Here is a 22576-nt window from a genome sequence, read left to right as displayed (position 1 = left end):
ACACGCACGTTTGCACAAACTGGACATTTGTCTTTTTTATGGGAAAGAAATCGATTCTTAACTCAATGATAGCTCCCATTTAATGTCACTGACCCTGACACATGCACATACAGTAGACACGCGCACACACACACACACACACGCGCACACACACACACACACACACACACACACACACACACACACACACACACACACACACACACACACACACACACACACACACACACACACACACACACACACACACACACAGCGATCATCCAGTCCACCTGTTCTAATTCAATCAGAAACTCCAGCCTTGGAAATTTATGTCAGCTCTTGTGTCCTTCTTACTCTCTGGGAGATCAGATGGGAGCCATCAGACAGGGGCAGCACAGAGGAGAGTAAAGGACAGATAATCAAGGGGCATGCCAGAGAAGCCAAGAAGGAAGAGAATAGAGGACAGCAGGGGAGGGCTACGGGAACAATACAGAACCTTTAAAAGGAGACAAGACAATAAATAGTTGTAGGAGCGGAGGCTGAACCAAAAGATAAATGGAAAAGTACAAGGATGAAGGAGAGGAGCAGGTGTAACGGAGGCTTTTGTGATCTGTGCTCTTACATTAGTACCACCCAGATGTGTCCCTGGGCTTGTGCCTGCTCATATGAAAAGACCTTATACATTGCATGTCAGCGGTTTATATATTTACTTGGGTGCCACAGCATTTCAGTGGGTGGTTGTGAAATGGAAAATATGACCATTAGGTTTTAAGTAATATAACTTTAATGCAAAACTGACACGTCAGGTAACTTGTGTGGCAATGCATAGAACAGATGATGGAACCTGCATAAATAAACTAAACGTGCACTATAATCTATTATCAAAGCAGCAACACTCATACTGTAAACACTCTGGGGCAACTGTATAATGAACAACAGACATACCCGTACAACAGATAGCCTAATTAATATACTATAATGCTTGTCATAGCACATTTTTTTGCAATAATTTCTCAGTGTTTATCTGGCTAGCAGCAACACCACTTCTGCCGCACTGCTAATTTGAAGTCTCTTTTCTATCTGGCATTACTTTTGTGTTACACTGCTGCTTTGATGTCTTCAGTTTTCTTTTTAGCAGGCTCTAAAGTGTAGTTCAGCTTTGCTCTGTCTAGCCTTTTATCTCTTTCACTTTCTCACTTTGTCGCTCTCTTTCTCCCTCCACTCCAGTTTCATTTTTTGGGATATATATAATATCTGACAAAACAATTAGGTATTGTTTACAGCAACACTTGGCAGCCTGACTCTGAAGATGGGGTTCACTTTTAATCATTAGAGGTTATCACAGCCTCCTGAGCCTGAGGTTCAACACGAGGAGGCTGCTCTCAACAAGCTGCTTATCTCCAAGACCCACATTTCCCTTTATTCACTGCACACAACTACTCGAAGAGAACCACACACCAGGCATTCTAACTGACACACACACACACACACACACACACACACACACACACACACACACACACACACACACACACACACACACACACACACACACACACACACACACACACACACACACACACACACACACACACACAGGAGAGATGACCTTTTCTGAGTAGTATGGATAGCGTAGCTTGGGTGCTGTTCCCAACCTACTTGAAATCCAAGGACCAACAGCATATTTGCACACACACACAGATGCAAAAACACACGTACTCACACAATTCATCCCATTTCTAATTGAACTGGTGACATTCTCTTTCACCAGTGAGTGAGATAAAGCCATTAACAGAATGGAAGACAAGCACTGCACAATAACTGCAGCCTTGCAGCCTGTGTAGCTCACGGTGTGGCATGAACATTTGGCAGGGGTACACACTCTGTTCCCACTGGGGCTGTGATTCTGCATCACGCTGGCAAGACAGACTGGAGTGACATGGAGAGAATTTAGATACCCTGAAAGAATACGCACATTGGTGGAAGTAAAATATCCAATCTGGTTTCCAAATATCATTATGCCTTATTTTGATCAGCATGACATTCATGGTTTGTTTGACATTTTCAGGCAATCAATTTTTTTTCCTTGGACGGTTGGATGAATTGATGGAGCATTTTCCTAAATGAAAAATTAATAGTCAGATTAATAAGTAGAAAAAAACCCATTGAAAAATCACAGCACGGTCTCATTATCAAGCTATAATTTATTTTAACTTCTGTTTTACTTTTTTTTTTTCCTCTGGTTTATGCAAAAAGTATTGCACAAGAAAAGGTGATAACTCGGTGTATCAGTGTGTGTGTGTGTTCACCTACTTGCATGTCTACAAAATTGTGCGCATCTTTCTACTTGTGTGCCTTCTCAGAACAGTGTTTAACAGACCAACACTCGCACATTTTATGAGCCGTTGCTAATGGGAGCTTCTGCAGCTATAAACCACATTGCGATGAGTGTCTATGTTGAAGTGTGTGCGTGTGTGTGTGTGTGGGGGGGTACTACTCGACCATGTGGGAGTTGTTGCCCAGACGCTCTGATCACCGTGTAAATCAGGGCAGTTAAAGAGGACTCACTGACAGGAATCGACCTCCCAGGCCAGCGTGTGCCCAGATAATGTTGCAGACATTTAGACAAGATGATCTGATATGTGAGCTGCCGTGGCCAAGACAGGAACTGATGCATTTCATGGCTTACACACAAATCTGAGAGAGGGTGAGTGAAAATTTAATGATAAGTCTAAAAACTTGATGTTCAGCCCTGCTTTTCATAATGTTCTCAAGTCTAATGATAAAAAATGCTGCTTTCATGCTGCAAGTGCTCCGTGTTGGAAAAGCTCACATTGCTCCTATGACTTCTTCACAGTTGGGTTATACACACATATTGTACAAAGGCCAACACTCAGTCTGTTAGGGTCAACTTCTTGGTTGTCCTTGAATCCACCCTAACCATCACATAACCTCGAGGTCAATTGCACAATGTGTCCTTCTGTCCAAGTACACGTGTGTGACTGTATCAGTGAGGGCAAACTAAATCATAAATGATGGTTAAGTCACAAAGGATCCTGATGCCTGAGACAACCCCAGTGTCACTGACACAAAATTGCACTGTGTCCAGTTTCAGCATATTGACCTTAAACTGATCCTTGGCACTGAAAATTAAGTTCAGGTGTCTTGTAGGGCCAAAGTAAATGCTGTTATGTCTCCACATTGAATATGTAATGCTCAAATTAAGCATTGATATCATAGACAAAGAGCTGTTGTAAATTAAACATGGCTCTGGGTCTAGAAGTAAACAAGCCAACAGCATAACCATAATACCTGAACCACTTTGTTTGAGGCCAAAATGGAAAGTGATACTTGGTGATCATCACACTGCTTGCCCCCCCCCCCCCAAATAATTTAAATAAGTAACAGAAAAGCAAATAAAAAAAATTAAAAAAACTCTTCAGAATACAGCCATAAATTTGGCCTCACTTAAACTTTACAGTCCTTTGAAATTGTGCAAATAATATAGACAATTGAAACTGTTAATTAGATTAGCTGATAACAAAATCATAATTTTAATGCCCCATGAAATGTATGGCTTCATGTCTTGCATTATATCACTGCACACTATGCACACCAAAGGAATTATTTCACTAGAGCTCAGTGTTCTGTAACTCTGTGAAGAGCTAAATATAAATAATAAAGATTTGGTGAAATCTTATGAAGGAAGCAATAATCTGTTCCCTGTGACTCTTTTTGCACTAACAAGGAATCAGAAACACCTCATTCAAATATGCAACCATTAAATCCCAGCTGTCTGCACACCAGCAGCCACCACACACCATGCATTGTGTGCCTGTGTGTGTTATACCATCGAATGCAATTGTTGCATAGTGCTTTTAGACTACACACTTACCAATTACACTCCATTTCATGCTCCAGTGAGGCCCACCGGCTGGCAGGCCCATGTTACATAACCACATTACACAGCATTTACAACTCGCTGTGTACTCCACTAATGTGCACACACAACGACACAAGAAAGCCTCATACGTAAGAAAATACAACAACTGTGTTAATACACTCTGTAAACATGGAAATCATGAGTGACATAAGCACATAAAACCCTTTCAATCAATTACACAGTGTCACACACACACATACACAGCCATTACTTTCATCACTTCCATCCATCACCCCCAGTTTGTCCTTAATGCCCTAAAGTAAAACCATTTCAGTTCAAGGTGCTGTGGTTAGACACGCACGCTTTCAGGAGCGGCTGCTTCACTTTAGAAGCAGAAGCAGAGTCCAATGCCTTTCCTCTCCATCGCTGCCTGTGTCTCTCAGTCTCTTCCTGTGTCTCTGTGGCCATCTGCTATAAATTACATGACCCAATGCCAAGAAGGCTCACCGGAACAATACCAGCTGTGATTGGAGAGATACTCTGTACCTGCTATTTTTTACAGACATTCTCCTTTTCTATTGCCGATTATTTTTAGAGCACCTTTTAGGGATATTGGTCTGTGTGTGTGGATGCAGAGGCAGTGGGCTGGAAGAGGTGTTTATGTGCTCTTATTTTCAATAAGTCATATGCCTAAAGTGCCTGTGAGAGTACACACTACCAGGTGTTGTAAAAAGAGAATAAGAGATGAGGGAGAGAAGAGGAGAGCGTAAACAAACAGGGAGCGATCGACAAAAGGAGGTGCAGGGAGAAAGAGGCAAATTACATTTTAATATTTCTGAGCTGGAGCAGCAGAAACAAAGGTTTTGTTTGTAATAAAGCAGACAGCCCAGGCCAAAACACCCTCAAAGTAAAAGTAAACCAAAACTAAGAAAAACAAATCACCACCCATAAATATCAGGCAAAACAGTTTCACAAGCGGTGTCGCACCTCTTTAGTCCGACACAAAACCAAGAGAAGTCGAAGAAGAAAAGAAAATTCTCAAACCTGTCACAAAATAGGCTGAGAGTGAAGGGACAAGCAACACACACACACACAAATAAAAAATCTCAGTGCTGTCTCTGTAACATCCCGCAGCCTCGGGGAGATTGCATTAAAAATTCATTCTGTGATTTATCTGCACTCTGTTTGGCAGGCCGGCCAGCCACACTCTGCTATCCTCTTTTATTGTGAGCTCTCTCTCTCGCTTGCTGTCTTTCAAATTACCACATACGTGCAGTCAAACACACTTGCACACAGACACATGCTCATGCACGCGATAGCACATACATCAAAGCAATGTATGGCAGCATTGTGTTGCAGCTCAACAACAGTGTTGAGTCCGAACTCTAAACTGTCCCAATAAATATAAGATAAATCATGTACAAAAATATGATACAGGACATGTCAGTACTGTCTGCTAAGGTCTAGCGATGCACTGATTACAATTTTCTTGTCTAATTACGTTTTTTAGTCTGACCTGCCGATTCAGATTTTCTATAAAACTATATTAAACCACATTTTGTTACCTTTGTTAATGAAAATTTAATTGTATTTTCATAATAAAACAATGACTATTTAATAACAAAAAAAGAAATTTTAATGACCCTTTTACTGAAATAAGCATTTAAGCAGCGTTTACTCATATCCTGGGCCCTTCTCGTGAAAGGTAAAAGAAAAGGAAGGTCAAAGTAAATGTGTTATTCATAGCCCTCAGCGAAAAGGTTTTACTTTCTCAAATGAAAACAGGCACAAGAGATCGCAACACATCCTGTCTTCACCTCGAGTAACTTCCCAGTCTCTGACTCCACTCCTGCAGTGAAACACACATTAGTAGATAGGAGAGGAAACAAGTGCACGTTTTGTGTAAATAACATAAAACATTTAGTGTCTTTCTTTTATTTAGGGCAGACGGCCCCATCAAGGGAGTGTGTGGCATATCAGATATATCTTAATCTGGTCGCAGACCAGTCGATTTGTATAACTGTACTAGTCTTGCACCAGTCCTCATTCTGGTATAGGGGGAAATAAGGGGAAAATTGCTTTGGCTTGTTTGCTTGTCTTAAACCAATAACAATCATCTTAGGTGGCATTTAGCTGGGGGGGGAGGGGGGAGCCGGGCATGAAAATGGCTAAATGCTTGCAAAAGAAAAGGCACCAGCTGTTAGCTTGTTTTACAATCGTATTGTTAGTATTAATCCAATTGATGTTAGACCAAGTTGCCAATTTCAGCGTGTTAGATGCTAGCTTGGAGGTTATTTCACACACCAATGAGGATTTGTAAAACAGTACACACAGATAGCAAAAGGAAGAAGGGAATAGGCGTCCAGTGACAGGCTTTAAACCAACTGTCTACATCTCGTAAATTGGACTAAATTTTTACTGAACTCCCAGCCTGACTTGTTTCAGAAGGGCGTTCATCTAAAGTCTGCTGTCACCAAAAAAGCTTCCTTAAACTACACTACCCTCTGCACTAAAGACAGAGATTTTTTTGTGTCTGCATTGTTTAAAGGGTTTCTGGCCTGCCTATAAAATATTATGACCGGGCCTGCTAAAAGCAGACGAGCTGACATTATGCTGTTTCTAGGCATACTGTTATGATACTGAGTATGGCCGTGTCTATATGATTGAAATACCGTAACTATATTAAAAATAAGAATAAAATGATGTCATACGGAAGAGCAGGAACACTGTTTGAATAAAACCTGCTTTCCCGTTTCCACCAAAGCTTTTAAAACCGTACAGATTTCATTTTGTTTCTAAGCAACTTCATCATGTCTTCTCCTAATTGTACATCAAAAAAACGCTGTAAAAGATGGGAGCTTTTCACAGAAGTAGTTAAAACTTTCCGCTTGGCAACTTCTGCAGCGTCTCCCCCGGAAATCGAGCAGTGAACTCATGATGACACTTACAAGGAGCAAGCTAAAACACATGCAGGGCAGCTACAAAATCATCAACCAGAAATGCATATGTGTGTGTGTGTATGTGTGTGTGTGTAGTAGCCTCAAAAATGGGGGATTGACGAGGCAAAACACAGTTGGCATGCGTATTCATTAAAAGCAGAGAGCTCTAAGGAAAGTCGATAAAGAAGCTGTTTGGTGTATTGTGCGGTTTACGCGGTGGTACCCTCGCCAAGGTCACCCGCAGTATTTGCTGCATCATCATAACTCAAGACTAATCACACACACACACACACACGCGCGCACACACACACCACACACACACACACACTAGTCTCATTACCCTTGGTTATTTATGAGCTCGACCATGTGCCCTCTTCTGCAGAGTCCAACCTCAGCACCTTCACCACCATCTTGTTTTCTCTCAATCATTCATCTTCCTCCTCCCCGCCCCCTTCCCCCTTCTCCATCCTCTCTCCTCCTCCTTTCTCCACTCTCTTCATTTTTGCACCCATTTTTCCTCCTTTCTCCTCTTGTTCTGCTTTTTAAATAATTCATCTTCTTCTCTGCTCCCCCCCTCGAGGGAAAAGCTCCCACTGTCACAGGCCAAGACCATTAATCAATCCCTCGTCTCTCTCGCTCTCCACCTCTACCTCTCTCAGCTCTTAACCTCCCTCCTTTCCCCACCTTACCCTGCTCTACTCTTTTTGCTTTCCACAGGCTTTGCGCTTTTCATCCCTCGTGTTTCTGTCCATCATTTATGTTTTTTTACAGTCTTATCTGCCCCCACTTGTCATTCTCTCCCTCCGCTGCTCGCTTTGATCACTCAAGCTGCCCTCTCCTCCTCCTGAACAGCACAGTAGTCCGTTTTGTGCATCTTCTTCCTCTCTTGACACACCTCTTCCACATCAACACAGGAAAGATGTATCACATCAATGCCATACATAATTACTACTTCAAACTATGGGAATGTAAGCATATGGCAGAGATGCTTTTCCAAAGTAATTAACCAAATGCACAGCGAATATTAATTAAACAACGGTTCTTTTTTCTCTTTCTTTCTCTTAATCACCGCTCTCCTTCTTTTCACAACCTCCTCTGATGTCCCTCTGCTTCTGTTTCTTTCCTTTATCTTCTTAACCTCCTCTGTCTCTTTCATTCTCCTCTTTCTCCAATGTATAGTTCCCCTTCCCCTGTCTCCCCCCCAAAAAACACAAAGCTACAGTTTCCTGTCCACACTAGCTCTTATCGGGTACCTCTCTTTGAAACACACACTTTGTTGTCATGTCTAGAACCAGTTATCAGATTGAACTCTTACACCCCCTCCAGAGTCTGGAGAGTATATCCTTACTCCCGCACAAAGACACAACTCCTACGGACAGAAAGTGCTGCATTACCATGCCTGCAGGAGGAGTGGTCGCACGTTTCCTTCCTTCTGACGCCCGCTTCTTGAGCTGCTGGGCGGCGTGATGGGGTGCAGAAGCAAGGTTACCGGTCAGGATGTTGCTGTCGTGCTGTTTCCGCTCCACATGTGCTCCTCTGTCACTCTGGCGACCACTCTACAAGAGGTTGTACTTCTAAGAGATGAAGAGGAGACAGAGAGAGAGAGGAAAAGGTTGATTAACAACTACAAGGGGGAAGTGTCAAGGGCAAATCTTTGCGATAAAAAAAAAAAAAAAAAAAAAAAGAAGGAAAAAAGCCAGCAGCATGATCACCATCTAACAAGCAGCAGTTCATGTCTGACCTTGTGTAAAACATCGGACAAAATAGCTGATCAACCCATGTGGACATCGACATGCGGACACACAACCACACACACAGGCCTTCATTCATTTTTCATGAGCTGGCAGGGGTCTGAGGGAGTGGGATGCAATACAAACATGTGCTTGTTTTCATACACTGGGTAACACACTTACTGTAAGCTAGACTACTCAGCCTCCTCCATTCACACACACACATACATAGACACACACACACAAACCTTAGCAATCACGGAAGCACGGTGACATTTCCAACCACTTCATCGACAAAGCAGTGACGACAGATGCAAGAAAAATGCCTGAAATATTAACTTGTGCTTTACTCGAAAATACTGTGTTTTACCAAAAAGCACTTCTGATTCGCCCCACGACAAACCACAGAGAAAGGGGATCGACAAAACTCATGGCTGGACATAAAATTACAGTGTTTAGTGCTTGGACCACTGTGTTACAGAGTGCTCCTTTCAATACAATGTGAGACAGTAATGGTTCTAAGCGTATCTCTTCTTTGCTTTTATTCCTTCTACTGAACAAAAACCAGACGTGACAGTAAAATAACACTGGAAATAAAAGACTACACAGAAAAAGAAAAGAAAGTCTTAACCAGTAAACCATTTTACTTTTGTGGTTTTCTGTGCATCTTAAAAAAAGTCAAATAATTTTAACCGACTTCAAAAAAGCTACTTGTACTTCTTCATTTAGCTCATCTCCAGGCTCCGTAAAGTAAACACGTATACATGTGGTGCTGCAATGACAACACAGCCCGGTTTTATCAGTGCGGGGCAAGCCGAGGTGAACAGATACACAACGTTCCTATTCACAACACCAAATGTCAACAGCCTCAGCACTGACAGTACACAGATGCATCTGGTCACACTCAAACCAGAGCAATGACATTTATAGAGCTGTGTGTGTCTGCATGTGTTCACACCAGAGTGTATAAGATGATTTCTCAAAGGTCTTCCACATTCAGGGGTTGGCTGTTCAAGCAGGTGTGGGAGAAAATGCATTCACAGTTTGAATTTATTGAACGTGAGGTGACCAGATATATGATTAGCCGATATTTCATGCTGATTTTGGCCTATCCTGATATATGCCAATGTGATCTTTTTCTTTTCAGAGAAAAAATGCAGAAAAAATGATTGGAGTAACTTAGAATTATTAAATTCCCAGTAAAGTTGTCTGTTTTAGTGCACTGATGTCATTTTTACTTAATGTCTGATAACCACATTGGAGGAATCACTGCAAAAAATGTTCGATCATCAATCGATAATCGATTATTAGTCTGCCAAGATACTGATGTCAGATTTATTTTACATCCTTATACCGGAATCAGCATCTGCCACCAAAATCGAGGCTCTAGTTTGCATGACAAAAAACACCACCACCACCAACAAAAAACCTGGATTGAACATCTAAAAACTTATGATGAAGGTGGCAGATGAAGAACAGCTGACGTCAACTACGGGGCATGGTAGCAAAAAATGGCTGATATCTGGACCCAAATTTTTTGTAAGAGAAAGAGAAACAGAGTGATGGTCTCATACCTTGAAGTACTTTTCTAAAGTTGTATAAAAATGTCTTGCTTGAGTATTAATAAACTTTTGACTAAATCAAATAAAATGTTTTCTAAAAAACTACATTTCATTGTGTAAACTGTAAAACTGGTTTATCTTAAGTAATCAGTTAGGATTATTGATCAAATCTGCCAATTATTCTCTCAATTAAGTAACTACTTGTTTTGTCTTTATAATGTCAGAAAATAAAAAAAGTAGTCCCATAAGAGTTCAGTGTGATTTCTTCAAATCCTTACTTTGCCCACACAACAGTACAAAACCCCAGAATATTTAGCAAATGATGACACAAAACATAGAACAAACAGCTAATCCTCTCTTTCTAGAAGCAAGAACAAGCTAACATCTCTGCTTTGAGAAATTATTCAAATGATTAAACAGTTATCAAACTATAGGATTGGAATATGACGCTATGATGCCAGAGCCTTATTACTGCATTTGCATCTGCAAAAAAAAACTAAAAACATAGTTCAACAAATTAGACTGAGCAGGGTCTACTCTGATATAGACATCAGTGTAGTCCAATACAGACATCAGCATGTATTCTTCTGCTACCTGATAAACAAACAGTGTCTCTAATGTATAGAGTATCTCATCACCTTGGGACTACATACATCCAGGCTTCTCTCTGGATGCTGTCAGTGGGGACAGAAAAGATAAAAACACATGTGACTGTTGGTTTCTACTGGAGTAGACCTGTTGGGGGACTAACTGCTGGTGATGGTGCAGTCTCTCAGTGAAAGCTCTAATCAATTGTATTTATATAGCCCAAAAGCACAATCACATTGCCTCCGTGGACTTTACAAACTGTACAGTGAATGACATCCTCTGTCCTCAGACCCTTGATTTGAGTGAGGAAAAGCTGGCCACATAGAGAAAATTTAAAAAAAATAAAAATAACTGGGGGAAATAAAAGATGGAATTAAAAAAAAAACACCCATGAAGAGCCACAGGGGTTGGTTATCTCTCCCAGGACAGACAGACATACAATAGATGTCACATGTACAGAACAGAACAACAGGATCATAATTCACAAATTGCAACAGACTATCTGGATCAGCTCAGCTGGGATCCGGAGAGAGTTGGACAGATGCACGGTAGAGAGAGAGAAGACGGAAAAAATAGATAGAATGGGAAATGAGGATGAACGGGAGCAGACAGGACAAGGAGAGTGGGCAGAGGAGGCAAAGAGTGAAACTATAGGGAGAATACAAAGTGGTGCAAGGGGACAGAGGGGAGTAGGATAAACAGCAAGCGCAGATATTGAGCTGGACCCTCGGGCAAACAGACTTCACCGGAGGCTGCTCCTCATTTTCTCTCAAGCTCTCCTGCTCTAAGCCTCTGGCAGCTGGCGTGCCACACTGACGACTACCTCTTCAACACACCTGGCAGCGACAGCGTCTATGCCTATGCTCTCGCGTTTTGCCAGTTATCTTACAGCCAACGCTTCTTGCCTGGCGTGGGGGCGGGGCTCTCCTCCAACATGGCTCGGCCACTTAGGATTGTATGCACATGATTATAGTGCGTGCACACAAACACAGGCAGAGACACCAACACCCTGCCAAGAAGCATAATAACAACGTGCCAGCCCCTATTCCATTCTCATTACCAGAGCAATTCAGTGATAAACAACAACACCAATTCCCTGCCTTTGTTTCCCTCTCATGGCACTTTCCTTCTCATTTTTCTTTAATTAGAATCAAGTGTACATGAATGAAACACACCCTACATCATGGCTTAAAAAAATATAATAAAAATCGAAGCTTAGATATAGCCTTGGAAATTCAGAACAACAATATGTGTTGCTCGCAGTGTGCCCACCCTCCTCTGTCTCCCAGTGGGCTGGAGGGCGGCTAAGGGGACCATGTTTTCACACATGGCTGCTTGTTGCCTGTACTCACCGTATCTGCCTGTTTGTTCATAAATCCTCCTGTGGCTTTCCCCTCCTTAGGCTCACACTGACCAATTACTACATTTCTCCGTGCATCTGCCCTCTATCTCTTTTTGTCCATTCTCTAGTTTTCTTCGTCTCTCTTATTAACACCATGCTGCTGGGTCATTAATGTGTGATTGTGTATGTTCCTCGGGACAAAACAGGAAGAAGAAACCCTACCTCATTAACACTGGCGGTGGCTCGTGGCTTTAGCATGTGCACACATGCGTACACAGATTTGCTCATGGGGGAAACAAACACCATCACCTCAATTTAGTTACTGAATATTTTTCTCCTAGAAGTTTATGCATAAGGGACACACACACACACACACACACACACACACACACACACACACACACACACACACCTGTGCTGTGTCCATACTGTGCCAGGAGTTGGTGATTACATCCCATTTCCCCTACAGAGATGAAAAGAATCAGGCAGAGGATAAGAAACGAGGGATGGGAGCTGATTGAAAGATGAAGGAGAGATAGCAGAGCTGGGGAATTTGCTGAGATGGCTCTGAGCAGCAATTTACACCTCTCCCGTCTGATAACCATCAAATAAGATGAGCAGCGCAAGAGACGGAATGAAGGGAGACAGAGGACTGACAAAACCAGAGAGAGTGTGCTAATTAGTGTTGGAGGAGCTTATTTTCTCTGCATATTCCCTTTTATGGTTTTGATTATCTGCTTAAGGTTGTTATCAGATTATCAGCCTTTTGAATCATTCTGCTTTCGAAGTCCGTAAAATGTTGTGGGCTCATGTCACGGCGCCAGCAGGATACCAACAATTCAAGACGCACTGCTTTGAATGTATTAATTCACCAGTGAAAGAGACCTCCAATTGATGGCTGGTTACATGCCAGAATAGCTGGAGGAGAAATCTGACATAACAACCACAACAAAAAAGAGCTGCAATTTTATTCAATTCTGAACACTAAAGGACTTCAACATTTTACTGTCACAAAATTAAAATGTGTTTTAAAGTTAGGGAGTTTTAGACCCGAAATGAGTGATCTGCTATAAAATCCATCTGTAGAGTGATTATGACAGAAAGCCTTGGGTCCTCTCACAGGAAAAAGCTTCCTGCCTCAGTTTCAGGAACAAGATATCATCTCATACACAAAGACCAGACAGAACATTGATTCACTTTATACAAACTTCCAGTCTGTTATACTTCACTTCTTTTTGTTGCCATCTACTCAAACATATGCATGCATGTACAATCGAAACATTTAAAAACTCAATGGCAATGATTCCAGATATAATGACCTGGTTACTAATAATCAACAGACCTTGTTCGAAACAGTTATTATTTAGGGACTATTATCTTTCAACCAAACTACGCCCACCAACTGTATCACTGTGCAGGAGGAAGCATGCATCAGTACTAATGGAGGAGAGGCTTGTGTTCATCAAAGCATGGGAATCTAAACATTACTTGGCTCCTGCGCCGAGCCTTAATGTTAGCTCACTTTGTTAGCTTTGTAAGCTTACCTCTTGTCCATGAGTAGATGCACACTTATTTCTGTGCAGTGTAGATACAGAGAGAAAATAATACAAAACAATATAGGTGAACAAATAGCAGAACTAATTTAGGTATTTTTGATTCTGGGGTAAATTTTCTTGTTAAAATGGCTGGCGATTAATCTTATCCTGATCATTAAATCCCTTAATCCACCAACTGTTTCAGCCCCAAAATGCAGCTTCCCTTTGCCAGTTAGTTGAGTTAGCCGTTCAGCTAGCAGTCTGAACTTGGATTTCAGACTGCTGGTGTTTACACTAGTAGCACAACAGCTGCAGACCCAAATTGCTCGGAGCTAGCTGGTTAGCTTGCCAACTTCTGTATAAATCTTTGCAGAACACTACAATATGTAGATGTCAGAGCTGTTATTAACATTTGATTTATAATTTTAGCTAATTTTTAAATGTTTAATTGTGGAAAAGTCACATTGCACATTTAACTAAAGAAATGCAAAACACTGTCTTCTAATGATCAACAATCCGTAGATGATCATACTATCAGTACTGTTCTACAAAGAGATGTAGTTCAAAAAAAAAAAAAAAAAAAAGCAGGTACTAAGGGACCCTTTATGAGATAATGGGCACAAGTAGGTATCATGTACCTGCAGCTCTTCACGTTAGTTCTAGCTCCTGCTCTGCTGTCACATGTCATATTCTGCTTTTTATTAACCAACGGCTGTACAGACGTCTCTTTACACTCCGGTGAAGCAGAGCCAATATGAAGCTCATCTTTGCACAGGAATGAGCAGGTGTAAATGTAGGTGATGACTGGGTGTTATTTTAGCACACGGATTGTTGATTTTTCTCTCTCATAACTATTCCTGGGTACGGTATTTTGAGTCTCATGAATGCTGTGCCCACTAAATATGCTATTTCTGACCAGTCATGTTTAAACATTCATTGCACACCTGAAAGGCTCTTTGAGAGTGTGAGCAGCTTCTCAGTTACTTTACTGCTGACCCGCATGCGGCTGGCTCCAGGGTTATTGGTGCCATAATGTTTGCATCTGGGATAACATCTGCAACAGTGTGTGGCAATGAGCTGGACAAACACGCACACACTCACGCATGCACACAGCTGCACACACAAATAATGGAGGTCTTAAGACCAGGTGGCGCACAATAAAGAGAATGGATGCAGAATCACGCTCCTGTACATCTTCCTCTAACCACCTCTGTTGTGGGGAAGCATGCACTGTGTAAACAGGTGCCAGCTGACAAAGATGACTGTTTGCTTGGCTACGTCTCTACGACAGTAAGACAGCAGGACGGAAAGAGACAGAGAAAAGCTGTAAGAAATATAGGCAGTGTTAGAGGAAGAAAGAGAGAGTGTAGGGACAGTCAAAAATAGAGGTGGTAAGACAGAATAGTATTTTTCACTGCAATGCAGACACCAGGGGGAAGCTCTCACATGTTGAAAGGAGACAGCGGAGAAGAGGGAAGTCTCAGTTCTTCTTAAAAGTTCAAAATTTGGAAGACAATTATGATTCTCCACAAACTCATGAATATTCTTTCCATGTCTGTTTCAATGTCCCACTTTTACATCTCCACTCCAACCTCAAAACATCTTATTCCCTCATCTGTCCATTTCCAAATTTCCGCTCCTTCTTTTGATTTGTCTTTGTGCTGCCAACATAGCTGTTTCAATGCATCCAGAATAGACTTTAATGGACTTGACTGCAAAGAGGCTGTCCAAAATAGAAATAGCAGTAATTTGAGTGTAACTTGGACTGGATAAAGCAGGTTTTTCTGGTATTCTTTTATTGCCAGAAGAGTAATTGTGGGCAAAAAAATGGCTCACAGTATTGCTGACAGACTATTAAAAACTCAAGTTGCTACCATTTGGATATGGATACAGGAAAGACTACCTGCTGTGTTTTTGTGGTAATATAGCTCAACAGTTTCTAAAAAAAAGGAAATGACCCCAATGCCCTGAAAATGTGGGAAATTCCCAATAATGTATAAGGTATTACAGTTACAGCATGACAATACTGCGTATTAAGGGTGGCAAATAATCTGATCTGATATTCAGTATTTATCAGTGTTTTTGTAAATCAAATTAAAAATGTGTTTCTTTGGCTCTGATGCAGCAGCCTTCTACAAAATAACTAAAGTTATCAAATAAGTGTAGCAGAGAAAGAAGTACAAAATGTGGTGCGGTGAAAGTACCTCAAAGTTGTAATGAAATACAATACTTAAGTAAATGTACTTAGTTGGCTCCATTACTGAACGCAACTCATTGACAATGTTACAACAAACAATGCATTGACAGAAGCTTAGCTTATGAGGGCATTTCCATCTCATTACACACGTTCCTTTCTGGAGCAAACATTGATTTCTTTCTCTGATAAGACAGTCATCAGTTTTACATTTACATGCCTTTCTAGAATTAAGGAAGTATTTCCTTTGCAGATAAGAACACGTGATAATTAGAAAGAAAACAGAAAGTAATAATAACCAGGGTGTAATAATTAGCTGAATTTGAGGAGCTGAACTGGTCGTGTAGTTTAACAAAATAGGAAGAGAGAAACATCAAAGGGGAACATCTTCCTTGTGGCTTAAATGCCAGAGGCAAAGGTTGGAAACTCTGATCCTCCAGTTCTTGTGCCATTTGGTGAGTATGTGGAGACCATTTATCTAGATCTGAAGTAGATGTGGAGGGTTGTTCCGATGGTACTACAGTACAGGCTGCAGCCAGCATGCCCTGCAGCTGAAGGAAAAGCCTATATTTCAGCGAGTTGAGAGACATGCCTAGATAAGCCACTTGCTGCCTGGGTGTAAAGTTTCCTTTGCTGTAGTTCACTGGGCAGCATTACTGTCTCACGTAGCAGAAGAGACTGTGCCTGCTCTCAACAAGCAGAAATAATCAGCTTGTCATTAAAATATGGGGAGGACTGCCTGGCCAGCAGCGGTGACAGGGCCACTACCAAACACCTCATAAATATTAGAGGAGCTTGATAGATCTTGAGATCTTACACTGATACCACTAGCCACAATTTCAAAGTGTGTGTATCCATGTACACACAGCTGAAACTAACCAGTCCCTGTTGGCAAAGATGTAAAAAACATATCTTAAATAGCATCAGGAAGTCGAAAACTGGTTTAGCCCTGTTTTGTCGAACATGCAGTTAGTCGGTCTGTCCTTTTTGTAAACGGGGTAGTGCTCATTTCTTGGAAGATATTTTGGATAAAAAGGTATTCTGCAAACTGATTAATGAGATCTGAGGATCCAGTGCTCATGTTGTAAATCTTTCAAAATAAGGGGTACAAGGGTTATGACTATACCAGCAAGAGCAATCAACAAAAAAATAAAGCTAACGTTTCCTGCATTATGTCTCATTAATGCAGGACTATGCAGCAGGCTCGACACATTCTGAAACGATATTAGAACAAAGGACACCAGGGAAACGGTGTTAGGTATGTATTGCATATTCTAAATGGGGAGATGATGTGTAGCTAATTTTACTTTTCTCCATGTCTCTGCCCCCCTTTCCATTTCTCCAATTTATTTTCATTAGTAATAGGAATCAATCCAAATTTAAAGACTGCATATGCTGAAGAATAAATATAGATTAATAGATATGTTTCATGAATGAGTGAACATGATTCTTCAAACACATACACATACTTCTACTGATTTCCCCACAGATCTCAACTTGTGCACCTGGCATGTTCCAGTTTATTTTTTACTAGCTCCTTTTCAGGCTTCCGGTCTCAGTTTTTCAGGTTTTACATTTGATTTTGTCTAACATTATAATTTTTTGGAGTCCAGACAAAATAGAGCACCAAACTTTCTCTGAAAAATTGCTTCCTCACCATTTACAACAGGTCTGTCAGTTCTCTTTTTTTTGTTCACATTGCCATTGCTGTATTACATTTATCACTTTGCTGATCCTACTGACATTTTTCTTTGAGAATAGACATGCTCCAAGGTGAAAAGCTCATTTTAATCTAAGGACCATTTTTTATCTTCTTTATTTTAACGACCTTCATTTAAAAATAAAAGTGGTGATGACTAAATGCTGCCGGTCGGCTTCAACTCACTGCTACAATAACAGGGTTCAACAATTCAAAGTCCATTACAGTTAATTACGTCTTTGCTGCTTTTGAGAGCCTGCAATCAAGAAGTGCGTCAGCAACGCTCTGAATAAGTACACCAACCAAAGACACCATATATACCCTGTAGTATGTAGCCTGATGCTGCTGACAACTACAGATACCTTGGAAACAAGCTAGGAAAAATGAGGATATGTTGCCATGCTCTGGTTTATTGATTGAAATTGGTATTTGAATCCATATTACAAGCAGGATGAGGTTAGTTTAATTTTTCCTTAACCCATCATTGATTTCTGTGACCACTGAAAAGCTGAATTTATCTACCGTTTTCAAGACTGTCTCCACCATATGTGCAACCTAATTGCCATCAAATAAATGCTGGCAATGATGTTCTGCAAACCACAGATGTGTTGAGACTTTCCATTTCTTAAGGTGCAGTTTTCGGTTTCTATCGGTTCAGTTTAAGATTTATGACACTGTGCTCATTGTCTGGTTAAGTTTAGGTACATAAATCACTTGGTAAAGTTTAGGAGAAGACGATGTTTTGGGTCCAGCAGTTTTATGCTTACTTATGTGGAAATGCAATCTTGGATAATGGTCTATGGCTTGGCAGCTATTTTGCCTTGTTGTAACACGACTGCCATTGATATGAAAGTTGGCTAATAATATTATGTGAATGTGATATGACATGAAAAAAGTTTCTGTGAAGCTGTCATAAATATAACTGTGAACTGTAGGTTACTGAAGAGAGGCACCCTGTTAACCTGCATATGTTTTCAACAAGTACACTGTAGATCTTTCTTGACTGGGCTCAGGTGCAGGCCAGGGGAGGTCAGAGCACTGAGTATTGATGAGATGGCAGAAAGCAGAGAAAACGCTGATGTTGCCTCTGTGAGGGAAGTAGATAACATTGACAGGGGAGTGGTAACTCCCATCGGTCGATTATTAAATTGGAGAAAAGATGTGTGTGTGCACAGTTCCTGCTGGTGATGGGTCAGGATGGAGAGACGTGGGGTCACAGACTAACAAGGACAGATGCACATGCATGTCTCGCTGTCTATCTGTCTGAGCTTATCATCTTGATATTAGCTTAGCATTATTCACCTCAGGTACACCTGTCATCGCTGCTGGGTTACCTTACCTTTAACTGTAAACTTCATTCTAACACACACACACAGCCACACACGCACAATTCAGTAGTGTCCTGCGTCAGTGTGGGGAATAAATAGACTATCACTATGCCAGAACTGAGGCATGCTGCAACTGTGTGTGTTTGTGTGTGTGCGTGTGCACTGGTAGGCCCCTGCCGTGCTGATTTCAGCGGGAACAGATGGTCCTGCCAGGGCTCTGCCGCGGCTCCACAGTCCGTAGTCTGTGAGAAGACTTGTGAATGTGCGTGTGGTGTGTGTGTGTGAGTGTGTGCGTGTCATGCTGACTTCCTCCTCTGTTTTTCCTCCATTTATCTACCGCACACACTTCCTGCTCCCCATTTTACATACGACCGTACGTACACACAGACACACTGACACTGATTGTTGCAGTGTAAGTGATATCCTAGTGGTCTTTGGCCTACTTGTCTGCTCCATTGACACTTTGCAGCTTAATCCTGCTTGAAAGGCTCTTCACTGCTAAGCTCATGTTTGCACACACACGAAGCTGTCACACCCCCTCCCTTTTGTGTGTGTTTGTCCGAGCAGTTTTGTGCATATGCAGCTGGTTATAAACACACATGACTAGCTGTTCCATGAAAGGTCACAAATTATACTGTTTTTCATCAATTTCATACAGCTGTCAGAGGTCCAACAACACTGTATTTGAAATGTATTGCCCCAGACTCATCCGTGGTCCTGAATTTCAGCTGTCTAAAAGTCGCTCAAGTGAGCTCTACTGAGAGCAGGCTGTCTCTGTGCCTGCACCTTTAAATGCTAATGAGCTCCGTCTGTCAACACCTGCCTTGCCTGCTACACGCCCCTCTTAGGGAGAGGATGCTACTTTCTAGGGGTAGCATGCACTAATGTTTATGATGGATGTATCGCTATGGCTCACCGAGATGCTGTCGTTCAACCGAACCACTTTGACCCAGAATCAGACCCAGAAGGAGAGGCTCCCGAACGAGTACAGACCCTGCGGCTGCAGCAGGAAGTTTCAGAATGGTTAGTGTGTCAGCATATGTTACTTAGTTTGTTCATATGCGTTGTTACATTGACTATCATGTAGCTAATGGCGAACAGCTAGTGAAAGCTGTGTTTGTCTCCAACACAGTCTCCAAACTCTTGGACACTGTTTGCATCGTCTCTGTCTCAAGTCTGCACATTTCTAGACTTTTTACTCTGACAACCAAGCTTCTTCACAATATTATTAACATTAAATTTGCTTCAAATGCCATTGCATAGCGGACCGAGGCAGCGCTAACTAGTTAGCCAATTTCAAGCTGACTTCACCATACTCGTAGACAAATGTAAATACTATCAAAGTGAGGCGACACTTGCCTGTGGCTCGGGTGCAGTTCCTGGGTCCAGTATGGTTGGGAGTGATCCTTTTACGAGGGTCAGTGTCGAGGAAAAGCCAGCTTTGTCCTGACCCTCGTTACAGAAGCAGTCCGACGTGAAGTGGTTAGCACACACATACAAACTAACAGGAAGCGTAGCCGGCACATGGTCATTAATAACGGAACACAACCACTATCTCCTCTGTTGTTCTGTAACTGGGACAGAATTCAGGCACTTATGTTGATTTTTACAACCAACAACAGAGCAATTTGCGTGTCTAACTTTGAGCAACGACATTGCAAAACACTGCTATCTTACTGCTGGACACACCGAACTTGAACTTGAACATGAACGCCCCCCTAACAGATATCTCCTATCATTGTGCAGAGGAGGCCAGCCTATGAACATCTCTCTTTTCGTTACGTAGCGACAGGAGTTGAATCTGAACAGTCTGCAGGAGCACCGTTTTACCTGTGGGTGGGCTGCAGAGACCATGCAGGACTCATTTGCTTCCCTCATTCAGGGAGTTGGCAGGCTCAGGGAGGACCAGTTTATATATGTAGAGACCAGAGAAAACGTGTTTTTCATAATATGGGACCTTTAAAGTTTAAAAGGAACAATCCAGCAGATCAGTGTCAGACTAAAACTCTACCAAATCTGACATGTATACTGTATGTTGAACTGTGAGTGCATGAGGATAGCATGAGGACAGCTAGGGTTGTCCAGATGTGGACTAATTCCCTAATGGGCTTCTACTCCACAAAACGCACTGGCAGGCAAGCTGGCAAACACACACCCACGCACATACTGAAGTCCTACTCGGTGTCACGGTGGTGTGTCAATTCTCTATTTATCTCTCTCTCTGTCCATTTTCATTAATAAAAGCAGTGGTTTGATGGGTGGTGGCAGATGAGCAGATTAGTGAGACGTATAAGCCAAATCATACTGTAGGATCAGGTATTTTTAAGAAATTAATCACACAGGACTCATATTTCTGGGCATTAATAAACACAGAACAAATTCAGTGACTTGAATGAGTATGTCAGTCTGTCTCTTCCTGTTCTTTCTTTTTAATTTTTGCTCTCTTCAGCTGTTGCCTTGCCTGTCTGCAACAGAGAAAATCTCTCCAATGCAGTCTGCCCTCTCCTTCAGATGAAATGGCTGAATTTCCAGCTATCAATTTAGGGCAAAATTCATCAGGAACTTTTTTTTTCTGTACTACCAGCAATAGAATAAAAGAACATAACACATAAACAAAGTAAACATATTTGGGTACTCATTTTGTCTGATAGCAGTATTCATAAAATGTGCGCTACATTAGGGCCGCTTCAGTTTCTCTACAAACTCCCCTACTTTTTCATCGGCACTCCTTTAGCAGGAGCTGATCAGTGACTCCATTCATTCCAGGTCAATTTGGGCAGTGTGCTCGATATGGCCGTTTCATTACACACTTCCTTCCTGTCTGTCTGACTCAGGGGAGAGGATGGAGGAGGGGCAGAGAGGGAGAAAGGAAGGAACAGGAGGAGAGAGGGGGGAGAGGAAGGGGTGGGATTGATGAGGCAGAAAAAGCATATGGGAGGTTAGAAACAAGGGAGTAAGAGAGGGAGAGTAGAGGGAGGTAGAAAAGGTTTACAGCGTGAGGTGAATATGATGTTTGTGTGTGTGTGTGTGTGTGTGGGGTGGGGTGGGGGGGTAGTGAAAGATGTCTGATCAGGAAGAAAGACATCAGGATGACATAAAGGATCCAGAGATGGGGAAAAGGGTAGACTGACAGGATGTGAATGATTTAGAGAAGAATAATGGAGCCATAGGGTAGGACGTGCAAGGCCAAAGAAAAGTATTAGGGAGAAAAAAACAAAAAACAAACATAGGCATAGTGAAGAACAAGAGCTGCAAGGGAAGACTGGCAAAGTGGGACAAAGGTGGATGCATGGAGAAAGTTTGAGACAGGAAGGAAGGAAGGAAGGAAGGAGGGGGAGGCAGGGGATGAAAGAACATGGGTGTGAGGGGAAAAATAGGGCAAGAATAAAAAGAAGTGATGATGAGAAGTCAAGACAGACAAGAAGAGCTTGAGAAGTCATGGCTGAAATGCTTTTTCAAAACAAACTGTTTCACATTAATGTTAATATAAACTTTACCTAGCCACAGGAACAAGACCTTTTATACATAATTAACATATAATTAACATGAACTCACAAATTTGAATTTCCTGCACATTTAGAATTCACATTAACATTTACAAATTAGGGGCTGAGTCCAATTATTTCAAACCTTAAAGGTCCCATATTATGCTGATTTTCAGATTAATTTATTAAGGGTACAAACTACTACAAAATGTCTCCATGCTTTAATGTTCAAAAACTCAGCTCCATTCTGTAGCACCTCTATTCACCCTGATGTAGTGCCGATCTCTTTAGAGCTCCCTCCTGACAAGC

At 41.7% G+C, this 22576-nt stretch overlaps 1 protein-coding gene across 4 annotated transcripts in view; it reads right to left on the bottom strand.

Moving 5' to 3' along the window:
* LOC119029756 (spermatid perinuclear RNA binding protein) overlaps positions 1-22576 on the bottom strand; it is a 78050-nt gene that overhangs the window by 23194 nt on the left and 32280 nt on the right. For all 4 annotated transcript variants that reach the window (XM_037116842.1, XM_037116841.1, XM_037116840.1 and 1 more), the window contains one exon: positions 8199-8378. In XM_037116842.1, the coding sequence (XP_036972737.1) occupies positions 8199-8201 (3 nt within the window). In that variant the 5' untranslated portion in view covers positions 8202-8378. The remainder of the gene's footprint in view (positions 1-8198; positions 8379-22576) is intronic.

The sequence above is a fragment of the Acanthopagrus latus genome, chromosome 12 (genome assembly GCF_904848185.1).
Source record: "Acanthopagrus latus isolate v.2019 chromosome 12, fAcaLat1.1, whole genome shotgun sequence".
Lineage (NCBI taxonomy): Eukaryota > Metazoa > Chordata > Actinopteri > Spariformes > Sparidae > Acanthopagrus > Acanthopagrus latus.
This window is presented reverse-complemented; position numbering and strand designations above follow the sequence as displayed.